The 16,615-nt window shown below is 49.4% G+C and overlaps 1 protein-coding gene across 1 annotated transcript in view; it reads right to left on the reverse strand.

Moving 5' to 3' along the window:
• Positions 1-1,552: 1,552 nt before the first annotated feature.
• The window catches only part of LOC141998864 (uncharacterized), a 62,938-nt gene continuing 47,875 nt past the window's right edge, over positions 1,553-16,615 (reverse strand). The window contains exons 13-14 of the mRNA XM_074971836.1: positions 12,339-12,350; positions 1,553-2,005 (exon numbers count right to left, since the gene is read on the reverse strand). Of these exons, the coding sequence (XP_074827937.1) occupies positions 1,553-2,005; positions 12,339-12,350 (465 nt within the window). The remainder of the gene's footprint in view (positions 2,006-12,338; positions 12,351-16,615) is intronic.

Here is a 16,615-nt window from a genome sequence, read left to right on the forward strand (position 1 = left end):
TCAAAAGGGCTGGATATGGGGAATGAGCAATTCCTGTTGAAGGGCAGTGAATAAGGGAGGAGCTGACCCGGTTTGAGACAGTTTGCCCACCAGCCCTCAAGAACTGAGGAAACTTGTGGGACGCCCAGGGTGATGAGAAAAATCACACAAATATTTTATTATTTATTTGGAAAGCCAGAGACCAAGAGAAGTAAAAATGTCAACAAGAAAAAGACTCCAGAATTTCCAGAAACAAGAGACCCTCTCTCCTCCCTGACCATCGACAATAAGAAATAAAACCCTCCCATGGGCATTACAGTAGTAACTCAAAGGTGAGAACACCAGAGTTATGAACTGACCGGTCAACCACACACGTCATTTGGAACCAGAAGTACGCAATTAGTCAGCAGCAGAGACCAAAAAAAAACCCCCAGCAAATACGGTACAGTACTGTGTTAAATGTAAACTATGAAAAAAATAAACGGAAAGATTAAAAAAAAGATTTGACATGGTAAGGAAACTGTTTCTGTGCTTATTTCGTTTAAATTAAGATGGTTAAAAGCATCATACTTCTTCTACATAGTGAAGTTTCAAAGCTGTATTAAGTTAATGTTCAGCTGTAAACTTTTGAAAGAACAATCATACCATTTTGTTCAGAGTTACGAACAACCTCCATTCCTGAGGTGTTCATAACTCTGAGGTTCTACTGTATTTCAGGAATAATCCCAATGTGTGACAACATAAGCAGAGCCTCTCCCTGCAAACAGGGACAAAGGAAACCAGATAAACTTTCCCTTTGGCTCACTAAAACAGTTTCCTAGCAGGAAGATCCAGGAGAAGGGCCACTTGTATAAGGTCACAAATGTAAATATTAGCAGAGCTGGGAATGGAACCTGGGAGTCCCGATTCATAGCTGTCTCTCCTGTTCTAGCTCATTAGACCCTATTCCTCATCTAGAGTGCAGAAGAGAACCCAAGAGTCCTGATTCCTAATCTCCCTGTTCTCACTATTACACCATACTGCCCACAGAGCAACAGTGCAATACCCCAAAGATCTCACCCCACAGATAACACTCCCATGCATTCCCCGACCTGCAGCCCACCTCTCTGTATCCGGAAATATGCCATACAATGTGCACTGCTCCGAAATCCTGACACTTCAGATCAGCAGCTCTCTCTGCCTTATAGCTACAGAGCCACAGGCGCCATCGCTGCTTCCCTGAATAATGTCCTCCTATCCCCACCACGAGGGGTCTGAGGAGCTGCAGAGATGGTCAGACACAAGCTGTGACCAGGTATTTTTACCTCTTCTCTACATTGGAAAGTGTGGGTGGAATCCACAGAAATGTCTCCCAACTAATCCCATTGACTGCTCCCTCCAGTCCCTGAAATGACCCATCTCCCTAATACCCAGCATTTCCTCCTCCCTGGCCCCCGCCAACCTCCCCCCACTGAAACCCCAATCATCAACCACCTCCTGACCCTACCCAGACCCTCCTCAAATGCAGCACATTTACACTCTGCTTCAGGAGGGCACAGACCCATTGACCCACAGGGAGAGCTCCCAACACCTTCTATCTTGTGTGCAGTTTCTGGTGAGACATTAAATCCAACTTTGTCTTGTAGCTTTTCCCACAGACAGAACATCTATAGGGTGACTCTCCTGTGTGGGTTCTCCAATGTTTAGTGAGGACCGAGGTCCGAGTGAAGCTTTTCCCACACTCAGTGCATTTATAGGGTCTTTCTCCAGTGTGGATTCTCTGATGTCTATAGAGAGCGGAGCTGTGCTTGAAGCTTTTCCCACACTCGGGGCATTTATAGGGTCTCTCTTCCAAATGGACTCTATGATGTACAATTAAATGTGAGCCATGAGAGAAGCTTTTCCCACACTCGGAGCATTTATAGGGTCTCTCTCCTGTATGGACTCTCTGATGTGCAGTGAGATTTGAGCTACGACTGAAGCTTTTCCCACACTCGGTGCATTTATAGGGTCTTTCTCCACTGTGCATTCTCTGATGTTTAGTAAGGTCTGATTTCCCCTTGAACATTTTCCCACAGCTGAGGCATTTATAGGGTTTCTCTCCCTTGTGGATTCTTTGATGTACAATCAGGTTTGATCTCCAACTGAAGTTTTTCCCGCACTCAGCACATTCATACGGTTTCTCTGTAGTGCTGATTCGTGGCTGGATCATAGTTTCATTCAGGTTAATCAGATCTCCATCTCGGTGAGTGGATTTACCTGATCTCTCCTCTTGGTGATTTCCCTGCTGCCTCTCTGGTCTGGGCTGACTCTCACAGGTATGTCCCTTGTCTGGACTCTGGGAAACTTCCTCTTCACATTTTCCCTGTAAGGTCCCCTGCAGTTCCACTTGCTCAGGACCTTCCTGCCCAGGGTTCTTCTCCTTGTTCTCACCCACCAACCCATCACCTGCTAAGATAGAAAAAGAATCAAGACATGAGTCCTTCCCTGTGCCAGAGAGAAAGGGAAGCTCAGGAAGGGGAATGGAAAAGGGGTGGAACAAACAGGAATAACTCTTGCGGAGATGAAAAGGACAGAAGCCATGAGTGTCATCTGTCGTGAGGACACAATACCTGCTGGGGACAATCCTGAACTAGGTGAGGTGAGGAAGAAAGCAGGAAGCTCACGGGCCCTTTGTGGGAATCCCAGCTGTTTATGCCAGTCATGGATGGTTTGTGAATCCATTTAACCAATTCCTCACCTGTGCAGGTGTTTTTGAAGAGCTCCCTTTCCACATAGCCCCATAACTCTGTGACCCGTGGCTCTTCTCCTCGTTCCAGCTGTGAGATCACCTCAGGTTTGGGAATGGGAAATGCTGCTCCAGGGAAAGAAAAGAGGTGAAAACAGGTGTGACGCTGTATGAAATATGGGAGACATTTTAAGATACTGTTGATACCAAATTTATAAAATTGTAAGGAATCTGACCAGATATGCCATGTAAAGTGTCTGTGAAAATGTTATAATTTGCCAAGTATAATAATTTTGTTTATATGTTTGTATCACCTTTGTATTATGAGTTATAGAGGTGTAGGGTACATCTGTATTTCAAAACTTGTGCTGTGTTTCTGGGTGACACCCCCAGACAGATTGGCGTCAGCACTGCCTAGCCTGTTTGATGGCCCATCAAGGGTCATCAGCTGTACAATGAACCCACTGAAAGAAGCCAGGGACTACACATTATGAGCCAGCAAGACATGTAGGGCCATGCCTATGGTAGAGAATTCTATGGCTTTTACATACCATGTGCTGGGCAGCTTGTGTTTGGGACACAGGAAGTACAAGCCACATGGCAAAAAAATATAAAGGGCAGCTGCATCATCTCCATTTTGTCTTCATTCCAGCTTCTTACCTCTGGAGTAACTTTTCTACAAACTGAAGCTCTGAACAAAGGACTGAATGACCCGTCCAAGCTGTGGATGTGTTCCAGAGGGACTTTCAAGCCAGTAACTCACCAATATTGCTAAGAACCTGATATTTGGACTTTGAAGTCTTATGTGTGTATGTGATTGCTTGACCATTTAACAACTCTCTTCTTGTTCTTTTCTTTTCTAATAAACTTTTAGTTTTAGACACTAAAGGACTGGCTGGCAGCATGGTATTTTGGGTAACATCCAAACTAATACTGATCTGGTAATGTGGCTGGCCCTTTGGGGTCAGAAGGTTTAAATAACTTCTCACTTTACTGGACCTAGATGGTGATTGGGAGCCAGAGAACTGGAATGCAATAAAGGGGGCTGTGTGATTTCATTTTTTCAGTTTCTTGATAAACAGTGTGGGGGATCAGAAGCACAGTTCGTGACTGGTTGGTGAGTCTAACTTCAGTGTTAACCACCAGTTTTGGGAGTAAGCGCTCTCCTCTTTTCAGCCTGCCCTGCCCCTGGCATTTTCAGTGAGGGCTTCCCTAGACACCCTGGGTCACACCAGGGTCTTACAGCTACTCAGAGACAAAGATGTTTCCAGATGTGCTGGGTGGGAGGGTGCCCTTGTATAAAGCCAACAAATGGGGAAATGTTCCTGGATATCCTTTGGACAGAATGAATGGTCCCTAGGAGATGTGTACATTCAGGGATGTCCACTCTGAGGGATTTTAAGAACCTGGCATAGAATATAGAATATCATAGAATATCAGGGTTGGAAGGGACCTCAGGAGGTGATCTAGTCCAACCCCCTGCTCAAAGCAGGACCAATCCCCAACTAAATCATCCCAGCCAGGGCTTTGTCAAGCCTCACCTTAAAAACCTCGAAGGAAGGAGATTCCATCACCTCCCTACGTAACCCATTTCAATGCTTCACCATCCTCCTAGTGAAAAAGTTTTTCCTAATATCCAACCTAAACCTCCCCCACTGCAATTTGAGACCATTACTCCTTGTTCTGTCATCTGGTACCACTGAGAACAGTCTAGCTCCATCCTCTTTGGAACCCCCCTTCAGGTAGTTGAAAGCAGCTGTCAAACAAGACATTCAACCTCTTACCCCTTTGTAACCCTGCTAAGACCAGAACCCTTTCCAGGCACAGAGCCAGTCCTGGGAAGAGCAGGACACACAAAATCCCCAAATGTGAGAATGAGCCCATGTTTAAAAAGACAAGAGGAACATACCACCCATCTTCTCTCTTGGATGGGGTGGTTTAACATCTCCACCCTGTCTCCGAATTGCCTCTTCCCTGGAAGGGGTATGGTGGTGACAGGCTGTCTCTCAAGAGTTCCAGGGATTACTGGGCTGATCCCCCTGAAATCTAGGGGACCAGGAAAGAACCCTGAGTAGAAACTGATTTTGGTTCATCAGAGATCCCCCTGCTTCTAATGCCCAAGGGGACAGGAAACCTTACCCAGCGAGGTCATGTTCTCATAATTCTCCTACATCACATCCATGTAGAGGGTTCTCTGACATGGGTCCAGCAGAGCCCATTCCTCCTCTGTGAAGTACACAGCCACCTCCTCGAAGGTCACCAGCCCCTGAAACAGCCAGAGTCCCCCACTCAGGACCTGTTCCCCCCAGCCACAATGCCCCCAGCTCAGTTTCAGGCAGCGTGATAGGGGTAGGGTTGCCAACTGTCTAATCACACAAACCCAAACACCCCTGCCGCGCCTGTGCCCCTTCCCTGAGGCCCTGCCCCATTTACTCCATCCCCCCTCCCTCCGATACACGCTGTCCTCCAGCCTCACTCACTTTCATTGGGATGGGGCAATGAGTCGGGGTGCAGGAGGGGATGCGAGCTCTGGGCTGGGGCCAAGGGGTTCGAAGTGTGGGAGAGGGCTCCAGGCTGAGCCTGTGGTAGGGGTTTGGTGTGTGGGGGGGTGTGGGGTGCAAGCTCTGGGGGGGAGTTTGGGTGCTGGAGGGGGCTCAGGGCTGGGGGAGGGGGTGTGGGAGGGGGTGAGGGGTGTGGGCTCCAGCCGGGAGGCACTTACCTTAGGCGTCTCCCAGGCGGCGGCGCAGCGGGACTCAGGCAGGCTCCCTGCCTGCCCTGCCCCTGAGCAGGGGCAGGCTCTGTGATCTGCCCCTGCCTGCAGGCACCATCCCTGCAGCTCCCATTGGCCGCAGTACCCAGGCAATGGGAGCTGCGGAGTCGGCATTCGGGGTGCGGGCAACACACAGAGACCCCCGCCCCCAGGGTCCGCAGGGACGTGCTGGCCACTTCCGGGAGCAGTGCAGGGCCAGGGCAGGCAGGGAGCCTGCCTTAGCCCCGCTGTGCCACCAGACTTTTAGCAGCCTAAAATTTCTCGGTTGGATTCAGTAGCCTCCGGGAGATCAAGCCCGATTCCAAGAGACTCCTGGCGAAACCAGGAGGTTTCACAACCCTAGATTGCGAGTGCTCCCAGCACAGGCCCTGCAAGAGCTGAATTGGGCTAGTTGGGCCCAGTCAGCTAATTAGGCTGCCAACAGGGGAGCTTTAGGCTAGAGACAGCTAATTAGAGAGAGGCTCACTATGCAGGGACAGGCAGGGACTATATAAACCAAAAAGTTGGCTACAGACAGGAGCGGCGGGAATGCAGGCTGCAGTCACACCCTGGGAGGAGGGAGCTTGGCTTGGCAAACCCAGCGAAAGGGGAGAACCAGAGAGGGTGGCAAGGCTCAGGGGAAAAGCAGCGAGGTATGGGGTAGGCCAGACCTGGGCTGCTGATGAGAGAGCCCCTGAGCTGGGACCCAGAGTAGAGGGCGGGTCCAAGCCCCCCTGCCAGCCACTGATGAAGTGGCACTGGTGGGGCAGTGAGCAGGGAGACTGCCTGAGCCCCGGATTGTCAAGAGGGACTTTGATACCTTGGAACACATATGGTGACCCGGCCCGAGGTCTGAGTCATGAAGCGGAGACTGCGGTTCCAGCAGTGAGAGGGGCCCGCAGGATGTTGGGAGAGACACTGACAGAGGAGGAGCTAATCCCCCGAGCTGCCAGGAGGAGGTGCTGCATGCCGTGGGTCAACCCCATTACAGGGAGGGCTAGAAAATCTCCCTGCTTTCTGTGGGGAAGAAGGGTAAAGAACGAGTGGGGGGGGGGAGGAGTAACCTGAGGACGGGAAATAGGGATGTGATGGGGACAGTGGGGATGGGGAGTGTGGGGGGGGGGGGAGATGGGAGGGAGTAGAACAGGGACTGTTTCTAATGAGTCCCAGATTTCATCAGCTCAACCTCTGCAAATATGGACTGGGGGGTGTGAATTTCTGGAGTCAGATGGGAAGGGGAGGGGGCAGAGTAATGAATAAATGGAGGGCAAAGGATAAAGCAACCCTGCGTGCAGGGCTGGGGTCGTCTGCAACTCCCATGACCCCATCTCTGTCTCTGCATCCCTCTTACCCTTCCTACACATCCCCACCCCACACGCCACATTGCAGCCTACAGAGGAATTTCCCTGCCATCCCCAGCTGCTGCCTATACAGACCACAGCCCATGGGCAGCAACTTCCCATGCTGCTTCCTCCTTGAGAGAGACAGTCTGAGATTCAAGTCTACCCTCTGACTTTCCAGAGAGCTCATGGCTGCTGTGCAAGGGCGATGGGCCTCCAATATTGGCACATCCAGGGTTTTGTGACCTCACATGGGGGAATGTCCCCCACACCCTCTGCTGGAAATGTCACTGGATTTCAGGCCCCACATTCACAGAGCCCAGCAGAGAGATTTCATTTCCTCTTCTCCTCCCCTTCTGCTTTCCCTGTCCCCCCACGAATTCACTCCAGACCAAACCCACCAGCAGCTACCGGACCATCTCCTACCTGAGCTTGTTCCACTTCAGCCATTTCCTTGCCCTGTCTCCTGGGAGGATGGGACGATCTGGATCAAAACATGGACGTTATTCTGCAGCCTGACAGGGTGAGAAGGGCAATTGGGAGGTCTCAGAAGGGGCTTTAGTTCATTTCACACCCTGATACCCACCCACCCCCAGGCTCCCTCCCTGCAGACAGAGGATTTAGACTCTGCCAGGCTGGGAAAACACTTGGTCACTTTATCACTCGCGTTAGCCAGCATCAGCCTTTGAATTTACACCCACAGTTCCACACCTACTGTTATTTTCCACCCATTCCTCTCCCCCTCTGAGTGTGCAAAGGGCCTCCATGTGCACAGCTGCAGCTCTGTGCCCATGACACTGCCCTGACTGAGGGCACATTTGGGGCCTAATTCACAGGTACATGTAACTGTTTGCTGGGTTTGGGGCAGTGCCCCTTTTCTGTGGGAAACCAACTAACCCATCACCCCGCCACAGCTCTGCCCTTCTCTAGGGCTTTCCCTGGGGGGCTCTCAAAGTTCTTCACCCTGCAGCATCCCAGCCCCTGGGCAGTGGGTCCAGCTCAGGCCCAGCCCAGGGACAGACCCAGAGACCTGCCCGAGGGGGACAGACAGTGGGGACCCAGCTCCCTGTTCCCCTGGCTGGAGCTTTTCTCCAGGACCCCAGAGATCTCCCAGCGCTGTTTCCTCTCCCGGCCCCAGCGCGGTCCCCCGGGGGTGTGTGTGTGAGACTTTAACCATTATTCCATTCCAGGGGCTACGTTATTCCATTCCAGGCACCTGAAAATGCTAGGGTTTTTTTTTGCAGGTAATAATTTAGAAATTAGCTGACAGGAACACTGTTCCTAATTCCTATTTAGTAGAAGCCAGGCATTCACAAAGGAATCGGTGTTTCTATGTCACAGCTGATGGACCTGACCCAAAGCCCATTGTTGGCAAGGGAAAGACTCCCACAGACAAGTAGGACCAAATGGCAGAATAAATGACCACACTGGGGTACTGACATTTACTGCAAAATTAGAAAGTTGGAAAAAATTGGGAAGTTTTAAGTGTAATTTAAACAATATTTGTGGTGGTGGCAGCTCAGGCTTGTTTCTTCACAGCAGGGAAAGATTACAAGTTCTCTGTTCTGCTCTTGCAGCCTGGCTGTGCTTTACTTTCTGCATTTATCTAAGTGTAGACAATGGAAAAAAATCAGTTCTACAACTTTTAATTCATTTCACTTGTAATGTCCTAGTGCGCCAGTGTTTAGGTTTCAAACACTGCACAGGAATCTTGGTCTAAGAACTATTTTCAGTCAGATACAGAGCCTTTTTTAAAAGGTTTTGGAACCTTTTGTAGTCTATGGTTTTATAACTTAGGTTGTTTTATTTTTAAATAAGTTATAGGTGCTAGAACTAGGGGTACTGGGGGTGCAGCACCCCCTGGCTTGAAGTGGTTTCCATCACATACAGGGCCAGCATAGTAGCTGCATGATCTCTAGATTATTCTTGGGCATGACATTTTTGGAGATCTTTCTAATTCATCATGAAAGAAATTTTCAGATTGTGTTGTAACTTGGTCTTTCACCACTAACATAAATGAGCTGATGCTAATGTAAGCGGGGGAATGGTCCCGCTATTGTGGGGAACTTTCCTGGCTTCTGCACTACCCCGGTGAAGTGGGCTAGCAAAAGGATCTGAGTCCTCACTCCCACTTCCTTTACCCAGAGGCCTCCCTGCCCTTGAGGACTCCCCTTCCACTCTCCTGTCTGGCAGAGTCCTCGTAACCCCAACAAGTCTGGGCCCAGGATTCCTGGGGGGCTCAACCCCCATCCCTGCTGTGGTCACCTAGGACAGGGGCTAGGGTGTCCCCACTCCGGGGTACTCTCTCTGCACTGGGCACTTCCGTGACCCACTGATCATTACATACAATTTAAAGCAAATACAAGTTATTTAATCAACAATTAATTTAAAAAAGAATAAGAAAAAATGGAAAAGGTTAAAGGAAAACACATCATCCCACTCTGTGTCAGGGAACGTCACAAACAGTGTCTCTGGAATGTCAGGGCAGTTCACAGTCTGTTCCTTGTAGGTCCCAGGCCTCCTTCTCAGGCCCTGGCTGTGCTGCAGGGATGCTGTGGGTTGGACACTTGCTCTGGTGGTGGCCACGCACCTCCGGGCTTTGGGTGGTGGGACCCTTCTTCCCAGCATCAGCCCCCCGTCAGGTTAAGATCCCCCTCCCAGTCTGGCCTGCAAGGACCCTTGGCTGGGGATGTCTTCCTGTGCTCGGCTGGCCCCAGTTGCTCACCACACCTGGCTCCAGACTGCTTCTGCTCCAGCCCCAGCTCCACTCTGCCTCAGCAGGGCTGCTGCTGCTGCTGTTCTGCCTCCAGACCCCTGAGCTGCTTCTCTGGGCCCTCTGGCTCTGTGGCTGCAGCTCTGCTCCCAGCACACGATCTGCTCTCTCTGGGCTGCTTTTCTGGCCCCACTGGCTGGCACGGCTCTGTTCCCTAGCTCAGCTTGGGCCCCTGCTCTCTCCTTAGCTCGGCCCCATTCTGTCTGACGCAGGCAATTCCAGCTGACACAGAGGACAGGACCCCCCTCGCCTCCTGACTCCCTGATTAGCCTGTCAATCAGGCTGACCTGGAGCACTGGCCTCTCCCCATTGCCACTGGGGACTGTCAGTCTCAGGGTCCTGATTTCCCATTGACCCTTCCCCTTTTGGTACAGGGAGCTAGTCAACCAAAACACCCCCACTGAATGTGAGTAAGGGGACAACAATCCCCTTACACTAAACTACAGGGGTTAAGATGAACATTTAAAAGTTTGTCAGGGGGAAAGTAGCATTAGAGAGAAAGTATGTGCATTAATTAACAAATGATGGGGGAGGGTGAAATTAATGATGGCTCAAAAGTAGCTGAGGTACCAAACTTTAAAAAAAACCTCTTAAAAAGTCACTATATAATTAAATGATGGATGTTAGCAGCATAGATCTATAAATTTTGGCAGCCAAATCTTACAAATTGTTCAGATAGGCTTGGGTTTATGTGCCCTGAAGGGTTTATACAAATAGTTATGATAAACACAAAGGATTAAGTTGGAAGGATTTGAGAGAGTAAACATCATATCAGTGAAATTCACAGATGGTACTCAAGTTTGTGAGACTCTGCCACCCGCAGAAATATTGAAGAGTAAGTAAACAGGAGCTAAGATTACTTACCAGTTGGAAGAGAAAGACACACAGCACAGCAGACACACACCTATAAAATGGCTGCTTAAGGGCAGCAGTTGCTTGTATCTGCACAAAAGGACCAGTAGCTCCTCAAATTGTGTTTGGGGGGGAAGATCCTAGAAAAGTGCAACCCTGAGGAGATTTGGTAAGATCAAGGCATTCACAGGGGAATCAGAATTTGTGTGTAACAGCCTATATGGCCCTACCTGGTAACCTGACCCAAAGCCCAGTATAGGCAAAGGAAAAACTCTCACAGACAAGTGGGACTAACTGGCAGAATAAATGGCCACACTGGGATACTGCCATTCCCCAAAATGGAGAATTGGAAAAAATGGGAAAGTTTTAAGTGTAATGTAAGTAATATTTGTGGCGTGACCCCTCATATTTGTTTCTTGACAGCAGGGAAAGATCCCAGATGGTCATTCTCCAGTGCTGCTGTTGCAGCCTGAAACTTGGGCTAGCTGTGCGGATAATTATCCCCTGAATGTGTGCAGGGCAGCAGCACCCTCCTCCCTTGCCGGAGCAGCCCTGTGTCTACTGGTGCCACAAGGGGCTTGCTCCTGCCTTTGTAACGTGTGAGGGTCAGTCTAGGCAGATCATGATGAAATTTGCAGCAGGCATCTTCTGTCCGAAGCAGGGAGCTTCCTTCCCCAGACCACCCCCAGGGAGCCTGTTTGTTTCAAGGAAAAGAATGGCTTCCGAGTAACAGCCGTGTTAGTCTGTATTCGCAAAAAGAAAAGGAGGACTTGTGGCACCTTAGAGACTAACCAATTTATTTGAGCATAAGCTTTCGCTTATGCTTCATCCAATGAAGTGAGCTGTAATTCACAAAAGCTTATGCTCAAATAAATTGGTTAGTCTCTAAGGTGCCACAAGTCCTCCTTTTCTTTTTAATGAAAAGAATGAATTTGAAAAAAGTGCAGCAGAAGCCCCCAGCCCTGCTATTGGCGCTGCCAGATACACCTCTGCATTCCTATTGGCTGAGCAAAGAATAGCCAGGCCAGGGAGGGGTGGGCGGAGAAGAGCGAGTGACTTTCAAGCAGCTTGGCTCCGGTTCCTGGCGGGGAGGGAGGAGGAACAAGCGGCGGGGCTTTCACCGGGGTGGGGAGGGGGAAGAGGCGAAGCCAGGCAAGCAAAGTGACCGCTGCTGTCTCCTTTGTGTTTTGCATTTGCTGCTGCCGTTCTTGCCAGTCAGGAGGTGGAACCAGTATCTCAGCAGCTCTGATGCCAACCCAGCTGCTCCTGACTTCCTGACAGCCAGGAGCCAAGCAGGAGTTTGCATTGGCTGGGCCTTTTGTTCTGCTTGAGGAGCCTGCAGTTGCTGCTCTCACTCCCGGGAGGGGAGCGAAGATGGGGGTGGGTAGGCGGGAGCCAGGGTTAAGCCCAGGGGCGAGGTGCTGCCAGATGGTGGCTGAGGGCAAAGCCCTGGGGCACAGGGAGGGGCAGAGGGGGTAACAGCAGGGGAGCTGGAACAATTTGTACAGTGGGGGTGCTGAGAGCCATTGAACCAAACTGTAAACCCTGGATGTCATGGAAGCCACTTCAAGCCAGGGGGTGTAGCAGCACCTCTAGTTCCAGCACCTATGGGCAACAGTTACCCCAATGGGATGAGCCACCTGCTGCGTTTGCAAAAATAGGGTGAGGGCAAAGGGACTTTTTTATTCCCCCTTGCACAGGACAGTAGGTCTCAGCACAGGCTTCCTAGGGCTGGGTTCTTAAAGGCACGGGTATCCCCATGCCGAGACACAGCCGCTCCTCCATCTGATACAACGTGCTGAGATGCTGCAGGAGACTTGCTCCAGTGAAATATTTTACATACACCCCCCAAAAACTGTGTGTCACACATCCTGAGTAGTTAAAAGAATCCCTTATCACTTTATATGTCTGCGTAGAGCCTCCTGGCCGCTGACAAATGTGTCTGATCTGCTGCTGGGATTCCCTGAATTGCGCTCCCTTTCTTGTAATCTATTTTAAATACAGTTTTGCTCCAATTTTACAGTATCATTACTCTTAGCACTTCATCGTTTACTTCTGTCAACACTGTGCAGATGGATGTCATTGTGCTATTTAATTTATATTTTAACAGCAAGTCATTGAAAATATTCAGTACTTGTGGCACCTTAGAGACTAACCAGTTTATTTGAGCATGAGCTTTCGTGAGCTACAGCTCACTTCATCGGATGCATAGCATATCGTGGAAACTGCAGTTTCCACGATATGCTATGCATCTGATGAAGTGAGCTGTAGCTCACGAAAGCTCATGCTCAAATAAACTGGTTAGTCTCTAAGGTGCCACAAGTACTCCTTTTCTTTTTTCTTTTTACGAATACAGACTAACACGGCTGTTACTCTGAAACCTGAAAATATTCAGAAGTAAATAGTGGCGAGTAGTTTTAGCAATGACGTCTGTGTTTCTAGTATAGCACTTCCTAGGCTTTTCCTGTGATTTTTAATTTGGAATTTTTAATTCTAAATTTTTATTTTTATAGCACAAGTGTATTCTGTTGGATCCTGTGACTTCCAGTCTGACTGATCTCCTGGCCTGGTGTCAAAACATCTTCATTTGCTCCACCAATGGGGATTGCCTTTCATAATTGTTGTTTTGCATCTCAATCCAGCCCTTACTGCTTTTTTGCATGTCTCTGCTTGTGTGTAGAACTTGGTTCCCAAATATTCACTAAGGGCAGTATACAATTTGCTATTAAATCCTCATCAAAGGCAAAAATCTACTATAATTTTTACTGAACATAAAAACGGCCACACTGGGTCAGACCAAAGGTCCATCTAGCCCAGTATCCTGTCTTCTGACAAAAAGAAAAGGAGTACTTGTGGCACCTTAGAGACTAACCAATTTATCTGAGCATAAGCTTTTGTGAGCTACAGCTCACTTCATCAGATGCATTCGCTGAAACCTGTCTTCTGACAGTGGCCAATACCAGGTGCTTCAGAGGGAATAAACAGAACAGGCACTCCCAGCTTCTGGCAAACAGAGACTAGAGACATCCAGAGCATGGGGTTGCATCCCTGATCACCTTCGCTAGTAGCCATTGATGGCCCTATCCTCCAGGAACTTATCCAATTCTTTTTTGAACCCAGTTATAGTTTTGGCGTTCACAACATAATGAACACGCATCTATAACCCAAAGACTGCTTGACAACCACAAGAATTCAAAAATCATGAGTTATAGGCCCTCAAGTCATGGAATTTTAAAAAGAAATAAATATTGGGTTCTTTTTTATGTGCCTTTTTGTTTCTGGGCCTTTCGGGTACAGGAGGCCCAGATCCACAAAAGTAGGAGCCTAATCCCCTGAGTGAATCTTGGCCTAGCCTCATAGTTTTGCTGTTACCTCTCCCAAATGATTCATATACCTAAAGCCGTATCTACACTACAAACTTATGTTAACTCAAGTTACACCAGAATATAGTTGCTGCAGTTAACGTCACTTGTGTGCGTGCCTACGTGGCTCCTTGTGTTGGTGGTGAGCGCACTCACCAGGAGAGCTTCATTCAGAGTGCAGTGCACCGTGGATAGGTAATCCCACTGTGCAACTAGCCACTGTCCACCGCACTGTATTTTGGAAAATTTTGGCAACGCACGGTGGAGCCCAAATGGGTCGCACGGGGGTGACTGGGAGCATGGGATCAACTTTCCATAATGCAATGTTCACCATCCCATAATTTTATATATATCCCATAATTTTTGCACCTTTTTTCCTATATCCCACAAACCCGCATGGCCCTCCTCACTGTCTGCCATCTCTGATGGAAGCATAGAGCATGCACAGCTCTGCACTATTGTTATGAGCATTGCATGCCCAGGGTGCATGATCCTGCAGTATTTGCAGAGCCACAAGAATAGACATGGGGGAGATGAGGAGTCCATGCAGAACAGATGGCTGTGGGACAGAGCGACAACCAATTCAAGCTTGTTGGTGGCATTCACAGATCAGGTTTCAGAGTAGCAGCCGTGTTAGTCTGTATTCACAAAAAGAAAAGGAGTACTTGTGGCACCTTAGAAATAAATAAATTGGTTAGTCTCTAAGGTGCCACAAGTCCTCCTTTTCTAGTCACAGGTCAGTCACAGATGGTGGAGCTCCGGTTCTAGGCCCAAGAAACAAGCACCAACTGGGGAGATTGCATCTTAATGCAGGTGTGGGATGACAAGCAGTGGCTGCAGAACTTCTGGATGCGCAAAGCCACATTCCTGGATTTGTTTACAAAACTCGCCCCAGCCCTGTAGGGACACCAAAATGAGAGCTGCACTGACAGTGGAGAAGCAAGTGTCAATTGCACTGTGGAAACTTTGCCCGATTGCAACTGGTCAGTCAGAGTCTCTCAACTAAATACAGGGTGGAATAGATTTATGGGAAGTAGTTAACACATATTAGACGAGACCATTCCATGTCAAGTGGCCTGTTAACACCTCCAGTCAAAGGGGCATTAGTGGGTTACACACTGTTGTCTCTTACAATGCTGGGAAAAGGGAGTTGGAGCGAGGACTCAGATACTTTCGCTGTCCGATTCCACCGGGGTAGTGCGGAAGCCAGAAAAGTTCTGCACAATAGCGGAACCATCCCCCCACTTACACAACTGGCGTCATGAACCTATCTGTAGGATTTGCCCCATTGGTTTACTTTTTGAGTTCTGGTAGCACTGTCCAGGTCTGGTCGAGAACCCTACACTGGCTGGAATTGAAGCACTATGGACCTAGTTTGCAATGGAGCTGGGCTCTAGCACAGAGAACAGCAGAGTATTGAGGAAAGGGGGTTTGTCCCTTAGAGTCTTACAGTGATGCAGTTACCACAGCAAGGAGGTAGAGCATCAACAAAACCTCCAGGAAACTGGGAGTAGGATCCAGGCATCTGATGGGAAGCGAAGGCCTGCGATGGAATCCAGCCAGGACATCTGAGAGCCCTACAGCTGCTCTGTGGCCCTGGGAAATGTCACTGGATTCCTCACAGAGCTGGGCACAGAGCAGGAAGAGGGGACAGACGCTGCAGATGCTGCCAGGGAGGAGATGGGCTGCTCCACCTCTGGAAGCGTCTGTATCCAGCTTCTCAGGACCAGCCCCACTCCAACTCTGTGTGACCCCTGGAGATCACTCCCAGCCAGGGCCCCCGGATTCTGCCTCTGAGGCTGTTTATGCTCTGCACCAATTAAACCCCTGGGAGAGAGGAAAAGAAGACATGGAGACTGAGCCCAGAGACACTCAGAGCCGCAAGAGCAAAGACATGGGGAGCCTGAATCAACCCCCCCGTCTAAAGCCACACGGGCAGAGACATCAGCGAAAGGGCTGGATACAGGGAGTGAGCGATTCCTGCTAAGCGGGAGCAAATAAGGGGGAAACTGACCCAGTGTGGGGCACTCTGCCCAGAGCTGGAGAACAGAGGAAATTCCAGGGATATGTTGAGAGATGAAGTAGAGATGCACAACAAACATTTGACCAGGAATTTATTTGGAAAATCAAAAACCCATTGAGGTAAAAACTTCACTGAGAAATGCAGATTAACCTGAAAGCTGAATGCCCTAAAACATGAGACCCTCTCCCCTCCCCAACCATCCTGAAACAAGGAGAAACTCCCAGCCGGGGCAGTTGTTTCAGGAATAATCTGAGTGTGTAACAGCCTGTGCCTGAGAACAAGGACAAGGGAACCTAGCTAAAACCCTTCCCTTCAGCTCAGTAACACACTCCCCCTGACAGCGACCCGGCAAGCAACGGGAGAATGTCCCATAATAATACAATACAGGAATGGTAATAATGCAACTTTCCTCCCATGGTGCCTCTTTTCTCCTGAGCCACTGAATACACAGTAACTAGTGACAATCTCATAACTCCACAGGGAGGTGAGTGACTGCTATTACATGGGTTGTAGGGAGGAAAGAATAGATGCACAGAGAGGAGGGGAAGTGGCTGGTACAAGATCACACCGGGAGACACCTAGCAGAGTTGGTTATTGAACCCAGGAGTCAGGGCTCAAAGTCGTCCCTGCTCTAACCTATTAGACCTCACTCCCCTCTCAGAGCCAGGGCCCTGTGTCCCGATTCCCCCTACTCTCCCTATTATACCATACTGCCCTGATAGGAACAGTGCAAAACCCCACCTCATTGGGGAATCTCCACCATGAATTCCAAAATTTCCCCCACACTGTCTGCAGAGGTGTAGTGGGGTGGCTGCCCCACTCCAGGAGAA

The sequence above is a fragment of the Natator depressus genome, chromosome 14, assembly GCF_965152275.1.
Source record: "Natator depressus isolate rNatDep1 chromosome 14, rNatDep2.hap1, whole genome shotgun sequence".
Taxonomy (NCBI): Eukaryota; Metazoa; Chordata; order Testudines; family Cheloniidae; genus Natator; species Natator depressus.